Genomic DNA, 21370 nt, shown 5'->3' with positions numbered 1-21370 from the left:
GTGATTTAATGGTAATGATGGTGGTGGTGGTGGTGATGTGATGGTGGTAGTGATTTGATGATGGTGTTGGTGGTGATGTGGTAATGGTGGTGATTTGATGGTGGTAGTGGTAGTGGTGGTGATGTGACAGTGGAGGTAGTGATTTGATGGTAATAGTGGTGGTGGTGATGTGGTAGTGATGGTGATGATTTGATGGTGGTGGTGGTGATGTGGTAATGGTGGTGGTGATTTGATGGTGGCAGTGGTAGTGGTGGCGATGGTGATTTGATGGTGGTTATGTGGTAGTGGTAATGATGATTTGATGGTAGTGGTGGTGGTGATGCGGTAGGGTAGTGGTGATTTGATGATGGTGGTGGTGATTTGATGGTGGTAGTAGTAGTGGTGGTGATGTGGTATTGGTAATGATGATTTGATGATGGTGGTGGTGATTTGATAGTGGTAGTGGTAGTGGTAGTGGTGGTGATGGTGACTTGATGGTGGTGATAGTAGCGGCGGTGATGTAGTAGTGGTAATGATGATTTGATGATGGTGGTGGTGGTTATGTGGTAGTGGTAATGATGATTTGATGGTGCTGGTGGTGATGTGGTAGTGGTAACGATGATTTGATGATGGTGGTGGTGGTTATGTGGTAGTGGTAATGATGATTTGATGGTGCTGGCGGTGATGTGGTAGTGGTAACGATGATTTGATGGTAGTGGTGCTGGTTGAGATGATGGTGATGGTGGTGGTGATGGTGGCACATGATGTGGTAGTGGTGATGATTTGATGATGGTGATGGTGATGTGGTAATGGTGATGGTGGTTTGATTTGATGGTGGTGATCTGATGGTGGTGGTGGTGATGTGGTAATGGTGGTAGTGATGATGTGGTGGTGGTTATGGTGGGATGATGGTGGTAGTGATGGTGGAGTGATGATTGTGGTGGTGGTGGAGATAGTGTTAGTAGTGGGGATGTGGTAGTGGTAGTGGTAGTGGTAGTGGTAATTTGATGGTAGTGGTAGTGGTGGTGGTGATGACATGGTGGTGGTGATGGTTGGGTGATAGTGATTGATGGTGGCAGTGGTGGTGATGTGGTAGTGGTGTTGACTTGATGGTGGCAGTGATTTGATGATAGTGGTGGTGGTGATGTGGTAATGGTGCTGATTTGATGGTGGTGGTGATAGTAGTGGTGATGTGGTAGTGGTGGTGGTGATTTGATGTTGGTGGTAGTGGTGGTGGGGATGATGTAGTGGTGGTGATGGTTGGGTGATAGTGGCTGGTGGTGGCAGTGGTGGTGATGTGGTAGTGGTGTTGATTTGATGGTGTTAGTGATTCGATGATAGTGGTGGTGGTGATTGGTAATGGTGCTGATTTGATGGTGGTGGTGATAGTAGTGGTGATGTGGTAGTGGTGGTGATTTGATGATGGTGGTTGTGGTGGTGGTGATGATGTGGTGGTGATGGTTGGGTGATAGTGGCTGATGGTGGTGGTGGTGATGTAGTGGTGGTGGTGATGTGATGATGGTGGTAATGTGGTAATGGTGCTGATTTGATGGTAGTGGTGATAGTAGTGGTGATGTGGTAGTAGTGGTGGTGGTGATTTGATGATGGTGGTTGTGGTGGTGATGTGGTGATTTGATGGTGGTGGTGATGATGGTTGTGGTGGTGGTGGTGATGTGGTAGTGGTGGTGGTGGTGGTGGTGGTGATGTGGTAATGGTGGCAGTGATGAAGTGGTGGTGATAGTGGGGTGATGGTGGTAGTGGTGGTGGTGATGGTGGACTGATGATGGTGGTGGTGGTGGTGGAGGTAGTGGTAGTGGTGGTTATGTAGTAGTGGTGGTGGTGGTGATGTGGTGATATGATGGTGGTGGTAGTGGTGGTGGTGGTGATGTAGTAGTGATGGCTGGGTGATAATGGTGGTGGCAATATGGTGGTGGTGATGGCAGCAGTGGTGGTGGTGGTGATAGTGGGGTGATGGTGATGATGGTGGTGGTGGTGTGGTAGTGGTGGTGGTATAGCGAGTAATTAACTATGAGAGGAGAGTTGAGAAGGACTCAAGAATGACTTACTGATTTCTGGCCTAGATATCAGTAAACATAGATGGTTTTAGTATCATTCCAAAAAGAAGTACTATAGAAGAACAGGTTGGGGTAAGAATTAGGTATAATTTTAATTTAGAAATGTTAAGATTGAAGTAACTGTTGGGCTTTTAAGGGTCAGGAGATAGGACCTGGTATTCTGAATGTAGATCTGGCTCAGAGCAATTGATTTAGGGATGTTTAGTGTATCACTGAGATGGCCAAAATGGCCTTGGAGATGAAAGAAGGTTCAAATCAGTTTTTGAGAGAAATCAGTGAGGAAGCTAACTCAGGACAGTGGGAAGACTGTCAAATAAGGATAAAAGCTTAGGTGGATGGAAAACATTGACTTTGTAAGGACACACATGTATAATGTTGAATTTTTATTTTAGGGAGTGCATAGTAGGCTAACGGTAAGATCAAAAAAGGGGTGTGATGGGGTTGATCCAGAACCTTATCCAGAACTGGGGTAAGAGATTGGGGGAAGGCTAAGAGAAAGTTAGGGAGCAGCTGATGGATAGACCAGAACATCTGGTCTATTTTAGAAGGAAATTCAGCCAATGTTATGCTGACTGTGTGAAGAGGGAGGAGTCCAGGAGCTGAAGTCAAGCAACTGGTAGAAAGAGGGGAGAGAGCTGGAAGGTTAGCGAGCCGGCCTCAGATAGTGGGTATGAGAGTGAGAGCTCAGAGCTGGAAGTGGGTGGAGGTGAGTAGGGCATTTGCTCATTTTTAAAAGCTTATTCTGTCATCCTGGTAATTTAAAATGGAAGGTGTCCTGAAAAGTCAGTTTAAATCTGTATCTTTGATAAACAAGCTTACTAAAGAAAAACTAAGGGGAAGGGCACAGATAGTTACCTCCCAGAACAAATTCAGTTCTGATCAGGGCTTGATAATTTCCTTGACAATATAATCTGCAACTCTAACATACCAAAATATTGGCAAAGAGTGTAATTTCAAAATAGACATGAATATAAGCAACCAAATTTTCATATTCACAAAGAATGTAGATTAGACAAACACTGCATACATTGTTTTCCTGAAAGCGTATGTTTTTATGTCAATACATGCTCAATCCCCTTTGAAAAAACTAGTAAATGAATAAGGAGGGTAACAATAAAACTAGCAAATAAGGGGCCTGGAACTACCTACAACCTGGATCCTTGAAGATAAAGTATTTAGGCTATTAAGTATATTTGATTTGACACCATTTTTTTCAGCTTAAAAACTCAAATCAGTGTGGTATAGACAGAAAGCGGGCAAGTATAGCTTCTAAAAGGTCTTAACTGGCACCCAGAAAGAGAGAGGCAGGCTGATAAAATCTAGCTTATTCTATGGGGTTCATTTGATTGGCCTCAAGAAAGACATCCAACTTGTAATGGTTCTCAATCCTGGCTACTTATTAGAATCGCCTGGAGAGCTTTTAGAAATTACTGATGTCTGGGCTCTATTTCAAACCTGTTAATTCAGATCTCTGGGATGTGGGGTCTGGGCACTGATGTTTTAAAATCTCCCCAGGTGATTATTATATGCAGCTAGGGCTAAGGACTTTAGTCACTGAGGAGTAAATGTGATGCTGAAATTATCTTTTAGATCTAAATAACTTTGCATTTATAGAAATAGCATCTTTAGCCTGTGATGGAAAACAGGTGCCTTGAACAAAATAAATGAAAAAGGAACTGTATAGAGAAATACGAACCTTCTCAGAGTGCTGAATATTTAGGGGCAAGAGCTTGTCACAGGGAATAATTTTGTCCAGTGGAAAAAAATATTATAAATATTTTTAAAAAACAAATAAAATTTGTTGAGTTTACAGATCTATTTTCTAAGAGTTTATCTTACACCAGGGCCTCTGTTAAGAGCTCAACATATATTACCTGTGAAAGTTGTCAGAATCAAAATGGAGCAACTAATGTTAAGAAAAAACCCTGATAAATATGGCCAGGGAAGGCTAGGAAAAATTAGTTCTCACCCTTGTATGCCTGATGATGAAAAAGGCTCTGCAAAAACCAAAACCTTGCGCAAAGGCTATTACAACCTTACACAAAAAATACTTTTGCAATGACATCTGCCCAGCAACTTCCTGAGCAACCTCGGATTGGTGTCACCCTTGTTATTGATCTCTGCAGGAAATTATAATTATTTAAAAACAATTTTGCAATTCTCTTCAACTTTTTTTCCTTTAAAAATTTTCATTTTCTTTTAAAAACCCCTCTCTTCCTTTACCTTCCTAAATATGCACATAGTTAACTGTGGCATACATATTCCCATTGCAATGCACTATTCCCAAATAAGCTTTATTTTGTTTTAGAGAGCCTCTCTCTGTCTGTTATTTAGGTTAACAGACCTTATTTAATCTTTTGACAACCCCAACTAGGCAGATACATAAAAAATTCCAGTTCTATGACAGAAAACTGAGTCTTAGAAAGATGTATAGGATCATACAACTAGTAAATGATGGTACTGAGTTCATATTCTAAAACCCCAGTGCTAAACCATTATGATTTACTAACTGATCAAAACATCTTCCTTTAACCGAATAAAAACACTTTCTCTCTAAACTGAGATTTATGCCTGGGGGTTGGATCACAAGTCCTGCTCCTCAGTTCCTTGCAAAATAAAATGCAAGCAACAAGAAGGAATTCTTTAATGGTTACACACTTAAAAGCACCAACACATCAGGTCTAAATAATTTATATCAACTTGATTAATGAAGTGAGTGTGGAAAAATTACATAGAAATCAGAAACCTGTTTTGTAACTACTGTCATGCCATCTCTCTGAGAAGCTCATGTTGATAGTCAATGGAGAGCTAAATGTGAAAATGCATTATGGAAAGTACCATAGAAGCTATTATTAATTTCAGTTTTTCTCAAATTTAATGCCACTGAAATAATCTGGGCTGGGCTTTCCTGACAATTCTTCTTTTTCATGCTCAATGTTTAAAATAATATCATAGTGCACATCAACCAATCAAGAAATGAAGATGATGGCAGAAGGAAAAAAACATTCAATCCAAAACTGTGACTTTGATCAACACTGAGAAGTCTTGTCTTTTCATTTCATGAACTATATATAAAAAACAGATGAGGTGTAAATGCCGTGAAAGCACAAACTTAGAACATCTGACTTCCCAAATTAGTAAAAGTCATGATTTTATAAAGTTGTAGATTAATGAAACATACCCAATACCTTACATATGCCATTAATACAGACATTTCTGCTGTTGCCGCCTTCAAAGCAAGGGGTACCATCAATGACAGCATCCAGCATTTTCTCAGAAAACTGGCCATCTATGGGTCGGCAGTAGAGCTCACAAGGATGTGCTGAAGGGAAAAAAGAAGGCAAATCCTTCAAAGTTAGCTTTTAGCTCAGCATCCTCCCCAGGATTCCTCTGTACTTATAACCCCCAAGTGTCATTTACTCTGACGATCCTATCTTTTTACCTGCTTGAGACACATCCTGAAATGTGCCTCAAGACACATTTCACACATCCAGGTGCTGAATCCAAGGATTATTTTTCCTTTTTGAAAACAAGTTTTATAATGAATTAAATTAAAAGATTGCTTTAAAACACTCTATTCTTTGCTGTAAACGATGACTCCTTTCTATTCAACATTGAATTGTGCTGATAAAATAAGGCACTGAGCATCTGGGGTTAGCTTAGAAAATAAGTTATTGCAACCAGCCATGAAGGACTCCAGGCAAGCAGGATGCCTGCTTGTTTCTTGCAGCAAAGTAAGTAGACCTCCAGGGGACAGGCATCCCCTCCCATAGGGCCAGCTCATTACTACCACAACCTCCATCACCACCAGCATAAACCTGCCCCAACAAATGTCCTCCTCCAGTCTAGGAGGTGCTTAGATTGACAACCATGTGGAAACATTTTTTTTTTGTTGTTCAAACTGAAGCCGACCTGCTTCTCATAGTGCTCCATCCCATCAGCTTGGGTCCTACACTGATTTCATTCTAAGGTTCAGTTTTCTACTCCATTGTGAATGAAGACAGGGTGATCTACAGCACAGGAATATTTACTTAATAAAATACATACCCACATGTATGTACACAGAATAACCAGAAAGATAGATCACATTTAAATCACAGATTGCCTTAAAGATTTTAATAGTGAATACACGTATATGATAAGAAGAATTCAAATAATTTTCTTATGAATGTAATGAATGCTTTTCTTTAAGTGAAAAACACAACAATGTCTTCTTTGGCAGGGATTTTGGGGTCTCTTCTGGATGTGTTTATTATGGGCAGGGCTGTTAGTTGCTTCTTTGTGTGATCAGCGGAGGGCTCAATAGTACCAGCCATAAGGCTATTCGTCATGGGCCCACCTCACTGGGCTGGGCACCAAATGCCAAGACCAGGTGCACAGTGATAGCTGTGTCTGCTTGAGGGTGCAGTGATCCATGTGGCCAGGAAATGAAAGTGCAAAATTCACACACATGTAACCCTGAGCAAAAGCTCCAAATGCTGAAACACTGAACAAACTTGAGACTGAGGCCAAAAACATCTATTCAGAGCTTAAAAGAGATAAGTGAACTAGCTCAGAAGCAGAAAATTAGATATCACATGTTCTCACTTTTAAGTGAGAGCTAAACATCGGACATACATAGACACAAAGATGGAGATAGACTCTGGGGACTCCAAAAGCAAGGAGGGTGGAAGGAGGGTGAGGGTTTCAAAATTACATATTGTGTACAGTGTTCAATATTTGGGTGCTAGGTACACTAGAACCCCAACCCCTACCATTATGCATGTAATACCCAGGTAACAAACAAGGACATGTGCTCCCTGAATCCAAAAACAAACAAACAAACAACAAAGCTTAAAAGAGAAAGATAGGGCACATGTATACATATGTAACAAACCTGCACGTTGTGCACATGTACCCTAGAACTTAAAGTATAATAATTTAAAAAAATTTAAAAAAAGAAAGATAAACACCAATATGTAAATAAAGAAAACCAATTGATTTCACATAAGGTGCAGTGGATAAGTTGTCTGACAAGATAAAGTCAAAATGAGTTGAAGAGATAATTGGATAAAGAGCCAGTGGAAAAGTGTCGAGACTCTGGGACAAAGCATGACTTGGGATTATTGTGCAGCTCCATTTCTGGCAGCATGGTTAGCTCTGTTACTGGGCAAACTGGAATAGAAGTACTAAAGGGAGCAACCTGGGAACAAGTCTATTCTCCTAACGATGAGAACATCAATCCAGGTGCTGAATCCAAGGATTACTTCATTAAGACTTTGGTTTAAACTTTAGAATTGGATTTGGGATTTTGTATTTGGAATACATAAAGCAAAAATATAAAACAGCCCTGAATAACTCTGGAGCTTTTCTAAGGAATCATCTGTTTCAAAGCTGCTGGGAAGAGTTGGGACCACAGCATGTTCACTGCCGCAATGGAATGTTTATTCAGAGAGAAATGGACAGATTCACTAAGTTGCATTTACATAATGGACTGCTATGCAGCCACTAAAAGGAATGAAGTAAACCAGTAAACCACGATGCCATGATCTACTCAGTGAATCAAGAGGCAGAATTGGCAAATTGTGGTTCTATCTGTGCGGAAATGAAAACCTGCTGTTAGCATGGTTATCTTGGAGGAATACATTCAATGCAGTGGGATAATAATAATTCATTTTTGTTTCATTCTATTATGTGCACTTGCATTTTTATAAGACACATCTATTCCTTTTAAAAATAATAAGTCTTGGCCCTCACACAGGAAAACTGGAAAAGTCTTCTTTCCCCAGTGATATTTATGACACATCTCCATAAAGAGAGGCCCTAATTTCAAAACTTCCCTCCACCCTTCCCTCCACCTGTGTTTCCACAACACAGGACTAGTACATGCTTTAAGGCTAGACAGGTTAACTGAAGTACACTGTCCACGAGAAACACACATGTGTGTTGACTATAAGTATAGTGGTTTATGGAGTCTTAGAAATTATCTAGGAGATAACATTTGTAATAACAACAATGACAGCACACAGATCCTCTGCTGTGACTCTCCCAGAGCTCCCACCACCATGACCTATAGGTGTGCCTCAGGCCAGGGAGAACGCTGTGTTTGAAAGCAATCATCCTAAATGGAAAGTTCAGTGCTACTGAAGACTTTTATAAGGCTGAGCCTGAGGTCCTCCTTCTCTGTCCCCTCCTTCTCTGGCCTTTGTCTTTCATGGTGCTCTGGAAGGGCTCTCGTTATATCATTAAGTTGTCCTGTGACACAGGGATCTACAGGAGGAGGCAAGGGTGTTAATGGATGGTCTTAATTCTTGGGAGTCATCACTGGTATCAGAGATTCTCTGTGCCAGACATCAACCTTGTTGAGTTCATCATCTCTATAGAGTTGAGTACTTTCCTTGTCTCACATTTATTCCCCTGCCCTGATGCAGCCTTTTGTAGGGTCATGTGATTTTTGCCCTCTAGCTTTCAAGAGCTTTCAAGTCCATTTATAATTCAGCTAAGTGAAAGCTCTAAAACTAATTTACTAGTGAACTCTCACCCTCACATTGTCTGATTAATCCTCTCAAAGGGAACTTAGGAAAAGAGATGAGCTTACCGAATCAAAGTTCGCATTTTCAATTTTGCAGAAACAGGGTGACTCAACATTTTTGGATAATGATCTTAATAAATGATAGAAATGAAAGCTCTAACTTGCTAAAAAGAATGAAAATATTTCTTAGGTAAGGAAATGTTTTGATGCATTTCATGTTTTGTGAATAGACTGGAATGTGAGTTTCATCATTTTAAAGAATCCAGTTTCTAAAATCCATTCACAGGCAGGGCTTCATGGGCATAAGACCTGTGCTTTTACCCAGGACCTCACACTTGGTTGAATGCTGTTGTCTCTGTCTTGCAATTCTTAATCATTTTACCTTTGAACTTGTGCTGGGTAAGGGAAGGCCAAAATGGGAAGGCGGTGTGCACATGAAGGGAAGTGCTGTGCACCCCTGCCGCTCCTCAACAGAGCCCAAGAAATACTAAACCTCAAAGCAAAAGGCATAACTTAAAATGTTTTATTGATGCAAGAAGTTATGTTTAACTTAAAAAGGAAGCTTAAGGACTAAAATCAAATCGGCTTGGGGGAAAAAACAAAAATGAAAACTTGTGACTGTATCACAGCCCAAAATAAGTCAAGTAATTACCAAGTGTCTGAACTCTTTGGCTAGTCTAAAATGGCATTCTTGTACGTTCTAATATGGTAATCTTACTGTAATCCCCACAATACACGGAAATATGTATTAGTGAAATATAAGAAGGCATTAAAGTGACTATATTCTATAGTAACCATAGAAAGGTATAAAAACAAAAGCAGAAATAATTTTTTAAAATGAATTAAACCCTTGTCATTGATGTTTTATTTTAATTTTATTTTTTATTTTTAAAATTTTTCTGTAGAGGCAGGGTCTTACTTTGTCACCCAGGCTGGAGTGAGGTGGTGCAATCATAGGTCATTACAGCCTCAAAGTTCTGTGCTGAAGCGATCCTCCCGCCTCACCCTCCTGACTAGTTAGGTTTACAGGCATGCACCACTATGCCTGGCTGTATTGATATATTAGATTAGGGTAAGTGCAGTACCCTAGAAATAGAAATAGAAAAAAGAGTTTTCTATTTACTGTGTAGTTTTAAGTTCTGTCTTTTGGTTAAGATGCTTAAGAAGTCAACTTAGAATCACAACTTAAATTATTTAAGCAATATAATAATTAGTCATCAATGTTTAAATGTTTAGAAAACACTGGTTTTCAAGGGCAAGATATATAGGTTTAATAAACTGAGCCTTAATCATAATAAAAAGGGTTGTTGGGTTTTCCACCAGAGCTCCTGGCTTATGAAATAATCGAAGGTTTTAAAGACATGAACATTGCCTTAGGGAAAATTCAAAATTCAGTGCATCGGTCCTAAGGAAATGAACTTAACCCAGTCCCTGTGTGTTTTTGTGCTTAATGACCAGGCTGCAGAGTCAGGCCTGGGCTAACTCTTGGTTCTATCTCATAGTCTGAGTTTGGGCAAGTTACATAGGTCCTCTGAACCTATTACCTCATCTGTAAAAATGGGTCAAAAATAGCTTTCCTTGAAGGGTTTTCTTGTGGAGATAAAATTAGGAAAAAATATATAAAGTGTTGTGGGAAGTATCACTGTTCACTGAGGGAGTAGAAAACTCTGCTGTATGTTTATTTTATCCTCTGGTGATTTCTAAAAGGATGCCTGGGAGGCTGTAAGGCACTCGATATCTGGCACAGAAAAAATGCTCCATACATCCTTGTTGACATGAATGAACTGCTGCCAGGGATGCCTGTCAACTAAGCAAAATAGCAACTCTGTAGACAGAGTATAATGGGGAAAGTCATCAGTGTGCTGTTCAAGGTAGTAGCTATTCAGGTTAGCAGATAAGTCATTATCTGCTAATGACCAAATAATAGCATAGGAATCTGTAAAAAAACTACTGGGATAGAGGATGAATGCTGATAGACTGAGTAGGAAGTAAGGTCGAGGGTGGCAAACTTTATCTGAGTTAGAGAAGCAAATCAATCACTCCAAAGTGAGTGGGATTGATGTCAACTTGTGTAACTCTCACTTCTTTAGTACCTATTGCTTTGCTAGTCAAAAAGTGGGCACATGATGAATGCTTGCAAACAAATGAAAAGCAAAGCTGAATCAAATATTTTTATTCCAAGTCCAGCTACTTGAGCCATAAGAGATAGGTACACACAAATTCAACTGTGTATCTGGGAGGGGGATCTCATACTAAGCACATGTGATGCCACTGGAGCAGCTATGCTATCTTAGCTTTGACAGGCTGCTCATTCAGAGTCTACAGGACCACTGACCCAAATAGTTTTAACAAATTGAGAATGTGCAGGATATACACATAGATAGCACGGACTGGATGTGCCTTTCATCCCTTGGTAATTTTGGAGTACACCTGGGTATATGCATGAGTTTTCCTGTATTCAAATGCCTGACTCAAGAAACTAAATTGCACCAATAACCGAGTGGTTTTTCCCTCTAGAGCATAAATGACACCAAACAATTGGGGGCAAGGAGCAATCATTGCCCTTGACAACTGAGAGCCATCAGGGTATTTCGGATACCTGAGCTGAGCAAAGCACTGCAGAATCTTTCTTTCAAAAGCTATTGCATAAGTCTAACAGCCCAAATACACGATTCTCAAATCTGTGATTTTTCTTGTGTCCTATCACCCTGGATTTTTTGGAACTCAAAAATCATGAACAATTTGATTAGCTATTTTTTACTATCTTGCCTTAAATTTCTTTAACACAGGAAAATCTTTTCTGTTTCATTTCTTACTCAGATAACAACAACCAACACGAATATGTTTTTACATGTTGATCTCTGGCTAACAGTCATTGATTCTTCCTCATTTTAAGGAGAGAATGTGTCTGGAAGTTTTGCCAAGGCCGCTGTTCCATTCTCCAACTCCATTATGTCCCCATCCCTCTTGTGCAACATTCAGATGTTTGATTTTACTTTTTACCCTTCTCATACACCTGTACGTATAAAAATGTTGATTTCCGGCCCAGAGCTGGCTTTTGTTCTTTCCTTCCTATTTTCTTGCCTTTCTGCCTGTTATTCCACTCCCACTCAGAATGACTCTATTTTGAATGCCTTCCCTTTTCTTTCTTCTGGTGGAAAGACTGCTCATGAAAGCATGAGTAGTCTTCAGAATCATCAGCTGCTTCACTGGAAGCCTTTTTGTTGCAATTACTTCAAACCCATAATGACCTTCTCTTTTGAATTTCTGACAAAATCACAGTCAGTTCCTCGTGTCCATCAACAAGCAATTAGTTACTGAATTCCTACATGCCCTATTAATGGCTCACTTGCACCTCAGCTGTTTTGAAGTGAGTCACCATGTTTTATAAACTTATTTTATCTCCCACAAAGCCCAGACAGAGTTGAATGTATTCAGCCTTCAACATTTACTGATCAACTTAACCAGGTCAGTGTTTCCATCTTCTAAATTACAAAATTCCTGGGGTACAATTTTCTTTGTTAAACTTGGTATGGATCACAGAAACTTTGACTGACAGACAAATGCTTTGAGAATGGCTGTTCCCTAGATCTGAGATACACCATTACAGCTCCTTACCTGGGTTAAAAATGGGAAACCAGTGGTAGAGTTCATTCTTGTAGGGAACAGTGTCAAATTCACTGCACTGCATCTGCCGAAATGTTGGTGCCTCTGAGCGACAGGGGTGGACGTTGCACAAGCGATAGCGTTTTCTTTCTCCAGTGCAATATTTTCCTCCAAACTTTGGCCTACAAATGAAACAGACAAGCTATTCTTTTAGTTTGCTTAAATGCCAACATTTTCCTTTAAAATTCCTGTGGTATCTGGTCTTGACAAACGATGTCTCTCTATGCCCTCAAAACTTACCTTTTAAATAAATGCTTCAAATTTTACACATTTTTTCCTTGCCTGCCAACATTTCAGTCCTAATGTGCAGTAGCTTATTTTGAAATAGTTTATATATTACTTCCACCTATATATCCTCCAGCTGAAATCTATGCCAAAAAGGATACATTTTCCTTCCAAGTATGCTCCTTCTCTGATTCATATTTGATGAATTAAAAGGGGTCAGATTTCAGAATCATCCATCTGTGCCTTCCTTGGATCCCACAGTCAATCAGTTGCCTGGTCATCAGCTGTCTACTTACATTTGTTTCATACAATTCAACTTTACAATAATCAAACCAGTCCAATTCTTATCTTCATTCCTATCTCTACTTTTAAAATTCTTATCTCCATTTCTATCTCTACTTTTAAAATTAAACCCACAGTACAAGCAATTATCAGGTTAAATTTTCAGATGACCTTACTTATTTTAGCTTCTGTTTTAAAATCTCTAATGGCATCCAATGGTCACATCAGCCTCCTGAGCTTGGCATTCAAAGCCCTCACAATCCTGCCTTAACTCACCTTAACAATTTACTCCCCACACTCTGCTTCATGTTACACTGCTCCAGTGGTGCCACCTGCCTTATTTGCTATTTCTTTTCTGCGCCTTTGGATAGATTTTTTCCTCCCTTAAAGTCTCCACATATATACATACTGCTCATGCTTGAAGAACCAAATAAATGCTACCTCCCTCATGAATCCTTCCTGGATTTCCACCAGAAGTAATTTTTTTTCTCCTCTTCAGTGACACTGTGTGTGCCAGTTGCCTGCACATCCTGAACCTATCATTCCCAAAGATAGTTCTTTGATGGCACAATCGAAGCTCTGTGTCCTCTGTGATGCCTAATAGTACTTAGGGCGTAGAATGCTCTTAATAGATATTCAATGGGTGAATAAGTTAATCTTATTTTAGAAAAATCACTCTTCGATTTTTCTTTCCTTTGTGTTACACTTGAGGGCATAACAGCCTTACTGTCAGGATCAATGGATCACTCATAATGGGAGAGGGGTTTACAGCTCTCAGAGAGGTGAGGAAACTATCCTTTGAGAAGGTTCCTGGGCATGGCTTCTGGCCTCCATCTTGGGGCAGTATCTGAATCGGGGAGTGTGCCTCCTATTGTAGGAGTGCTAATAGTCTGGAGTTTTAATTTGGCATTATCTTTTTGTTAGGTGGATCTGAACAAGTTACCTTATTTCTCTGAGCCTCAGTTTTTTTTTTTTTCATTTGTAAAATGAGCATAATAGTTTTTATCTCACAAGTTGTGAGTACTGCATGAGACAATGCACACACAGATTTAGTAGAGTAGCTAACACAGAATGAGAGCTCAATAACTGATAGCACTTTTTTGGTTATTGTGAATAATAATCAATCAGTATTTATATACTACCACATGCTCAACACTACGTTCAGGGAGAAGAGAGTGCAAACGAAGGTCAACCCACGTTCTATGCTTCCTAGAAGTTTACAATTTAGTTGAGGAGAAAAAAATAACCTATATAAGAAATGAGAGAAAATTTAAGACAGGAGTTATGTATCCCAGACTGAAAGTACAATGAAAGTTTTGCGAAGGGGGAAAGCCATGGAAATGAGGCTAGTTGGGAAGGATTTACGGAAGGGCTTGTCCTGGAGAACGGTCTTAAAGGATGGCTGGAAAGTGCTTCTCAGTGCAAAGGCAGAAGGCATGTCGAGTGAGCAGTCCAGATGAAATCATATCCCAGAGACACAGAAAGCCAGAACAACTCCATGAAGGATACAGGTGGTAGTGGCAGAGCCAAGATTTGAATCATCATCTTCCTTGATGCAAAGCCTGAGCTCTTATCCACTGTGTTACACTGCCTGACCATGAAATCCTGAGAGACAGAGAACTCAAATCCTGGCAGTCTAGTCAAGTACTGGTTGCAGCTGTAATTCTTGTTGGTTCTGTAGTACTTTGTTCTCCTTGAATGCCCATGAGATTTTCTATACCTCCCCTCCCTCAATATGGCCTGAGTAAGCTTGTGTTCCTCGCTCATGAAAGAGCTTTGACCAAGGCAGCTCACATAGTAGGCTCCTCATTTGTTGACTCCCTGTAGGAGGTACCAAGAATTGTCCTTGCTATTTAAGGTTAGGCTGGTTTTCTGTTTGTGATGATGGAGTCACACTCTATGACCTGGTATCTCTCCAATTCATTTCCATCCAATCAATATCACTGACAGCCTCTTATGAGCCAAGCTCTGCTGGGTTCTCACTAGACAGTTGACCTACGGCAAAGATGCAGTCCCAAGATCAGCTGGCTCATGCAGTGGCCTGAATCTGTGACTTGAATCACAGATCCGAATCTATGATGTGGTGCCACTGGCAGTGTTAGCAATGAATTTAAGCAAACCGGCAATGAAGAACAGGCATGTCCACTCACCCAAAGAGACTCTATGACAAACTGTGGCCTTGGAGGTGAGAATTAGAACTACTTTCTCCTGACGCCAGGTTAGAGATTCATCCTTCACCTCCTCAACTAGGAGTTCCCTTCTCGGGTAGCCACAGGTCACTGACCAGCCTCCCAAGAAGGTTAAACACTGGTGGTGTCTGAATATACAGCATTGACAATAAGTCTCAGAGCAAATTGCCTTTCTTTTCTGATCTCTCAAATGAAAATGGAAATCACATTTCTGGATCACATGGAAACAAACTGTTAAATGACAATTTTCTCTAAAAATAAAGTACTCTATGAGAAACTCTTGGTTTTGAATTTTGGAAGTCACAGAAATCCGATATTTAAATGAAAACAACTTTCATCAAAGGGTGAAATTTTGAAATAATTTTGTGAAGAATTCCAAATGCATGTTTATAAATGTGGTAAATGATAAAGTTATCATAATAACTACTGTTTATTGACACCTGATTTTGTAGTAGATACTGTGTTAAATTCCTTACACATACTAACTTATTAACCCTTAGAAAAAATATATAACATATATAGTGTATATATGTATATATGTAATGTATACATGCATATATATACATATATACATGTACTTATATATAAATACCATACATCTAGGTAATATAGTTATTAACAAAAAGGATAAATAATCTTTGGAACTGAGATACTGAGGGATAAAATCACTTTTATTGCTTGCCTTTTAAAAAATGTGACTCCTACTCTTCAAAGTAGATAAATGTAAATCTAGGTAAAAGAAACAATGTAATTTCCACTTAAAGGAGGTATCACATATACACTTTCAAGAAATTACTTGGGAGACAGTATATCAGAAAATAATGACATTAAGAATGCAATGTGTATTTGGAAAACAAGGAAGTTTAAATTTACCTCATATATAATATTATGATACAAATAGAATATATGAAAAATTAAGCAATTTGCTTAAACAATTGAAAGTCACTTGTAAAACGACATTTACAGAATCCTTAACAGGCTACTATGGAACTTTAGGGCTTATAAAAATCCTTATCTAAAAATATTAAAAATAATTGTCCTCAAAAATGTATCTATTTTACTAGTTGCTTAAGGAAATAAATATTCTCATAACATTGTATATTCATTATCATTGAAAACAAGCTATAATCTTATCAGCAAAATTGGGTTTCACTAATCTCTACTGATAAAATGGAGTTATTTAAAAAGATTTGATTGCATAATCTCCTAGAGGCTTTCATATCGATTGCACATTTAAAATAAATTTGCTTTATTTCCCCAAATGATAAAATCAGCTTACTTATCCAAGTTTTAATAAGAATCCAGTGCCAAGCCAAAAGGAAACAACACAAAACAGAACCACTTATTTTCCCACTCTCTGTGGATTTCTTGTTCCTTTTTGTCCCGGGGAACCCATTTAATTTCCCCGGAGGAGGCTTGGGGTCACTGAGGTCATGCCATTCAAGACTGTCCCCACCCCCAATCCCCAGCACATGTGGAGGGAAGGGAAATATATTTATCTGAACTCACTCAGGGTTGTTGCAGAGCCTCTCTGCACTCTGGACTCCAGCCCCACAGGTCCTGGAACAGTGGGACCAGGGTGACCAGCGGCCCCAGCCTCCAGGGATGCTCTCTGGTTTCTTCCCCACGGTGATGCACTTGCCTGCCATACACCACTGGAAAGGGAAGAGACAGAAGATGGCCGTGTCAGCAAGGTTACCATAGCAAACTGAGCCAAGAGCCCTAGAAGTCTAAACCCAATTCCTGTAAGCAAGCCAGCTTTCTACAGTCAAACATCAGATGTCAAACAAGGAGGGACCCATACAAGTTTCTGCCAAGAGTCTTGGGTTTTAGAATCAGAGTTTCAGGAATGGAAGGAAACTTTACATTGCCTAATCACAGAGGTGCCACACAGTGTGGATGGCAGATTGCGCCGGAGATTGTAAATCAACATACGACTTCTTTCATTGAGAAAGTCTTGTTATGAAAAGCATGTCAGCTTAATATGCTTAGTAGCATAGTTGCTTAGTAACATAGTTGATTTACTTTCTGGTGCATGATCCTTATCTTGTTGCAAACCACAATAGTTCACAGACTGGCACAGTGAATAGCACTTCTTTATAGCTCTCTGGGTACTTAATGACTGCAACAGAGAACTCACCCTCTGCAAAAAGTCAATTTCACTGCCAAAACACACTAGTTGTTACGAAGTTCTTCATCATATCAAGAAAACAATACTGCTTTCCTTTAACTCTACCCATTGTTTGCAGCTCTCCCCCCCCTTTTTTTTTTTTTTTCCAGACGGAGTCTCGCTCTGCCACCCAGGCAGGAGTGCAGTGGCCGGATCTCGGCTCACTGCAAGCTCCGCCTCCCGGGTTCCTGCCATTCTCCTGCCTCAGCCTCCCGAGTAGCTGGGACTACAGGCGCCCGCCACCTCGCCCGGCTAGTTTTTCTGTATTTTTAGTAGAGACGGGGTTTCACCGTGTCGGCCAGGATGGTCTCGATCTCTTGACCTCGTGATCCGCCCGTCTCGGCCTCCCAAAGTGCTGGGATTACAGGCTTGAGCCACCGCGCCCGGCCGCTCTCCCCTTTCAAGCAACTAAGAAAACATCCACTCTCTTCTGTCTTCAAGGCAATCCTTCCACAACTATCGGTTTAGGAGAGTGAATATACAAAAATGAAAACAAAGGGAAATGCTATGTGGTTGTCATGAATAACCACATTTCCTGGAGGATTTGGACGTGTTTTATTGCCTGATATCCTTTTTGTCCCCTTGTTTTTTTTGGCCACTGTGCATTTTATCCGGGTTCAATAATCTCAGTGAGGGGTCCTGCCACACTCAAGCTGCGTAAAGATGCCCACTAAACACATAAGCTCTAGGTCCACAAGAAACCCAGTTGAGAGGGTATCAAACCTCTCTGAGTTCTGTGGTGTCTGACTTGCCTGCTTAGTAAAGTAGCAGAACTTCAAGAAATGCAGTCATGTCAGATGATGAGAAAGAAGATGATAAGTGGCCTAAATCCTGCATTTTTGGGAAGAAGAAGCTGCTGGCTTACCCTTTTCAATCTTCAATATGTGAGAAAAAAAGTCAAAAGGAAGGCTGATAATAAGCTTAGGAAATGTTGACTATAAACTCCATAGAAGTTCATCAGGGAAAGATGAAACAGATGTTTTGCAAGTGAAGCATGAAACTGAACCTCAGCCCTCCCTCCTTAACTACTTGCTCCCAATGCAGGTTCACCAGGAGTGGTGGATGTAGGGTGCTCTCCTCTGGCTGGTCTGACTGTATGACCTCCATCTACTGCTCTTCCCTCAGAGAGAGCTGCCCTCTAGGGCCTTCTCCTCAGCTCCTCCGAAGAACTCTGCCCACCGCCCTCCCACCTCATTCCATGGCCTGACACATCACCTTCTTCTCACCACATTGAGTTCCATCTGCAGCAGCATCCAGCTTAGAACGACAAAAGCCCTTCACGGAGCACCACAGTGTCTGGCAGACGTTCTAGAAAACAAATTGCACTTTTTTTTTGTATTTTCAAAACTTGCCCCAAAGCATTTCTATCGCTACGGTAAAATATGCACACTCATCCACACACTCATAATAAATGCCACTGTTGCTAGTGACTAAGAGTGACAGAAAGTAATCATTAGAGTTTGCAGTTCAAGCTTAACTTGGACTTTGTCATCATTCATAAACAATGGTCTATAGATCATACTAGGTAATATGGAAATGAGGGATAAAACCTATTTTCTAAGGGTTGAGAGGGTCATTTCTATATGTTTGGCACAATATCTAGCACTCATTGCCCTTGGGAAGGGTAACTGGTGATCATCTATGAAAGGTAAATCTAAACAGTGACTGGAAGGCAACCTGATTACTAACAGTTGGGGGTTATAACTTGAGCCTGCTCAGTGAAGAAAACGGAAACTCTTCCATCTAGAAAGCCTCAGCTTGTTCACTTATTACCTAAAGTAGTCAGCTGGTTTCAGTTTCCAGGAAGACAGCTGCATATTCCTTCTTATTTCTGGACAAAAGAAGGTTGGCAGGATTCTCAGATGCCATCTGAAATGGCTTAGCTGCTTCCATCTATCTATTAGTATTTTTCTGTCTATTCATCTTCCATAGTTCTATCCACTTATTGTGTTCTACACTGCATGTGTTTTTTCATTATATGACTTCATATTTTAAGCCATTTTAGAAAATTATCAATCTTTCTCTCTCTAAACTTTGCCTCTCCTTTCTCTCCTTTTGGAACCCATAATTGTTGTTGATGGACCTTCTTATTCTGTGCTTTGTGTTTCAACCTCACTTTCATATTCCTCAGCTCTCAATCTTCTTGTATATGAAAACTGAACAAGCTTTCTCCTCCATCACACACCCCTAAGAAGCACCCAAATGGGACGGGAAGTAATTTTCTCAGTTCTAAATTCCAGTTGATTGATTTTCTTTTCAACTGTGTCAAGTCTGCTCTTTAATCCATCCTCTGAATTTTTAAGTCAATAACCACACTTTCCACTTCCAGAAGTTTTATTTATTCCTCATCATATCTGCCTTACATATATCTTATGGTATTTTTTTCTCATATACAATTCGTTCCTATATATTTATTTTATTATCCCTATATAAAAATTCAAATTTTGAAAGTTCTTAAGGGCTTATTGTCTCTTCTCACTTAGCTGAAGATAGACTACAGTAGATTTTGAATTAGAGGCTGAATTATGAACTCATCTGAAGGGTGGCTTTTTTTTTTTTTTTTTTTTTGAGATGGAGTCTCACTCTGTTGTCCAGGCTGGAGTGCAGTGGGGTGATCTCGGCTCACTGCAAGGCCCGCCTCCTGGGTTCACACCATTCTCCTGCCTCAGCCTCCTGAGTAGCTGGGACTACAGATGCCCGCCACCATGCCTGGCTAATTTTTTGTATTTGTAGTAGAGATGGGGTTTCACGGTGTTAGCCAGGATGCTCTTGATCTCCTGACCTCATGATCCGCCCACCTCGGCCTCCCAAAGTGCTGAGATTACAGGCATGAGCCACTGCACCCAGCCTAGGATGGCTTTATCTATTGGAGTTTCGTGCCACCTTGGTTGAGTGTTGGTTCCTCTGGGCCAGTTTCACCTTCATTTCCAGGCATCCATGGTATCTCCAGGCCAAATGTTTTATTTATTATTATTATGATTATTATTGCAGTGAAGGTACTCAAGCTATACAGCATACAAATTTAAACTCTAGATTAGCATTAGCATGGCCTGTAGTAAAGAATTTCCAAGTGAGAAAGTTATTCACCAATATTTCCACACACCAACCCCCCCACTTCCCCATTAGAAACCAGGCCGAGATGAAAGATGCTTCTCTCTCATCTCTCTTTCCTTTTGGTTGATTTCTTCTAGTTCATCCTTTCAGTGAAGCATAACTCTATGAGAATAGCAGTTCATGCAAAGGTCTCGGTTCTAATTCCTGGCCCTGTTCAAGGAGAATACATCATTGTCTCTTCCAACGTGGATGTGAAAACCCACATAACCCTTTTGTTATCTCCACTTCAGCCTCAATATCTATTCATGCTTATTACTCCTCCTTTTATTTTTTTTCCCTACTTTCTGTGGATTTCTTTTACTTTAAGTTCACTGAGCATTTAGAAAGGATGATGTGCTAGGTGAATGGTACACAGAAACTTTGTACTATTTTTTTTCAATTTATTTGGAGTTTAAACTATTTCAAAATAAAAAGTTATAACATGGATGATGCTACATTTTCTGGTATTTTAGGGTGTTGTTAATATGGAAAATGATGAGGTTATCTTGGCTGCCATATAAAGGGATTTGAAGTCTTCATTCACTTATCTATTGAGTGCCTACTATGTGCTAGGCATTGCTGAGTGTCAAGGATAAAAATTTCCTCAGAGAGCTGACATGGTAGGAAAGGAGACAGTCCAGTAAACAAGAACCTAAAATATAGTCTAATAAAGCTTTGACATAGGAAATTCAGGATAGGATATAAAAGAATATTTAAGCTGAGACTCAAATGATGAGCAGAAGGGATGATTCCGAGGAATCAGAGTGTGCAGGGTTCTAGAGGTTGTGGAGAACCCAGCACTTTCAGAGAATGGAGGCTGTTCACGACAGATAAACACGGAGTGCAAAAGAGGAGCTGACCAGAGATAAGTAGGGTGTCCCATTTCTAGTAAACAACAGGATACCCTGGAAAACCCTTACTTCTATAAATCTTCTAAAATTGTGCATAATATATTTTAAATGCTTTTTTAAGTGCATCCTTGAGTCACCAAGAAAGTAAGGAAACTCCCCAAAGGCTAAAAATGTAGCAGAAATGTTAATCTGGAGATGCAAACCTAATTACTTAGATCTTCGATTTGTTAGTCACTTAGATACTGGGGACAATGCCTAGGGCCTATGTAAGGTAGGAAGTTGCAGACCTTCATATAAGACTTTGAATAAAAGGGTGACCTGAAATCTAG

The 21370-nt window shown here is 40.0% G+C and overlaps 1 protein-coding gene across 9 annotated transcripts in view; it reads right to left on the bottom strand.

Moving 5' to 3' along the window:
• The window catches only part of LOC105473043 (ADAM metallopeptidase with thrombospondin type 1 motif 12), a 377504-nt gene that overhangs the window by 98113 nt on the left and 258021 nt on the right, over nt 1-21370 (bottom strand). For 8 of the 9 annotated variants that reach the window (XM_011726598.3, XM_071099040.1, XM_024790113.2 and 5 more), the window contains 4 exons: nt 18313-18405; nt 16437-16582; nt 12184-12353; nt 5243-5376 (listed from right to left, as the gene is read on the bottom strand). In XM_011726598.3, the coding sequence (XP_011724900.1) occupies nt 5243-5376; nt 12184-12353; nt 16437-16582; nt 18313-18405 (543 nt within the window). Of the gene's footprint in view, nt 1-5235; nt 5377-12183; nt 12354-16436; nt 16583-18312; nt 18406-21370 lie in introns of all 9 variants that reach the window. The other variant, XM_011726599.3, reaches the window with a different exon arrangement.

This window comes from Macaca nemestrina, chromosome 6 (assembly GCF_043159975.1).
Source record: "Macaca nemestrina isolate mMacNem1 chromosome 6, mMacNem.hap1, whole genome shotgun sequence".
Taxonomy (NCBI): domain Eukaryota; kingdom Metazoa; phylum Chordata; class Mammalia; order Primates; family Cercopithecidae; genus Macaca; species Macaca nemestrina.
Note: the sequence above shows the minus strand (reverse complement) of the source record. Positions and strands in the feature narration are given on the sequence as shown.